This window comes from Papilio xuthus, unplaced genomic scaffold (assembly GCF_000836235.2).
Source record: "Papilio xuthus unplaced genomic scaffold, Pxut_1.1 DF828952.1, whole genome shotgun sequence".
NCBI classification, from domain to species: domain Eukaryota; kingdom Metazoa; phylum Arthropoda; class Insecta; order Lepidoptera; family Papilionidae; genus Papilio; species Papilio xuthus.
Window position 1 is genome coordinate 8,169,714 of NW_013529697.1, and position 1,070 is coordinate 8,170,783.

The following is a 1,070-nucleotide window of genomic DNA, read 5'->3' on the forward strand; positions in this document are numbered from 1 at the left end:
GAACAGTGTTACCAATCCTTGACACTCGACTGCCATTTTATACTAACATTTAAATTCTATACCGTATCTAGAATGTACCGAAAAAATAGGTCCATTTTAACATATAAAACATCGCACTTTGACTATCACAGGGCCAGTTGATAAAACCTCTACAAAGAATCGGGGATTTCGAGTGACACCGTTCACGACATTTCAGGTCATTCGCTGCGGAAAATGTGTACCTTTGTATCGTCATCGTCGGAGGAAGGTGCCCTGGCGGCTGGGTCGTCCGCGTCGAGGTAGGGCTGCGCCGCCCAGCGCCGCTTCTCTGGTGCCGCGCCCGCCGGCGAGGAGGCCCCGCGTCGGCGCCCCTCGGGCCGAGCCGCACCCCCGCCCTCCGCGGCGCCGGCGCCCGCGTCCGTTCCGCTCGGACTGCCGTTTATTACCTGCGCGTACACTCAAATTATACTTTAAATATTTAATTTGAATATATACATTCAACACTATTGATGAGTGAGGACGGAAGGTAGCACCGGCAGCACCGCGCTCCCTCTCTCCCCGCAGCCGCCGGCCCGCCGCTAGAAAAAACTTGCCATCAACGGCGGCGGCCAGCGACGCAAGGAGCGAGCGGCGACGTCCGGCGGCCGCGCAGGAAGCCGCGCTAACGGCGCCTGAGCAAAAACGCGGGGATAAGCGCGTAGGGCTGCCGCCCACTGCGCCTCTTATTTACATTATATTTAAATAAAAAACCCATTCAAGAGAATATTGAAGTCTCAGAGTTATAAAACATTTAAAAAAATGTGAAAAAGATGAACCAAAAAATATATCTGGGGTTTACGACCTATACAATAGTATGTATTTTGAACAATTACTTTACACTACGGCGGAGTGGAGAGAGATACTGCGAGGTTCAGCTATTCACATAGGAAGAATAATTACAAATACGATAGGAAGAGGAAGCAACTAGAATATCCCAAACAGAAATCTGTTGTTGATCAAATACTAAATGATGAATAGGAGCGCCAGCCCTCGCGTACAACTTGAATGGGTCGCTGCGACAACACAACCCCGGCATCCTCCCCCGCCCCTCC

At 51.0% G+C, this 1,070-nt stretch overlaps 1 protein-coding gene across 1 annotated transcript in view; it reads right to left on the minus strand.

Moving 5' to 3' along the window:
- Reph (Regulator of eph expression) overlaps positions 1-1,070 on the minus strand; it is a 23,311-nt gene that overhangs the window by 3,197 nt on the left and 19,044 nt on the right. The window contains exon 5 of the mRNA XM_013322326.1: positions 222-425. Within this exon, the coding sequence (XP_013177780.1) occupies positions 222-425 (204 nt within the window). The remainder of the gene's footprint in view (positions 1-221; positions 426-1,070) is intronic.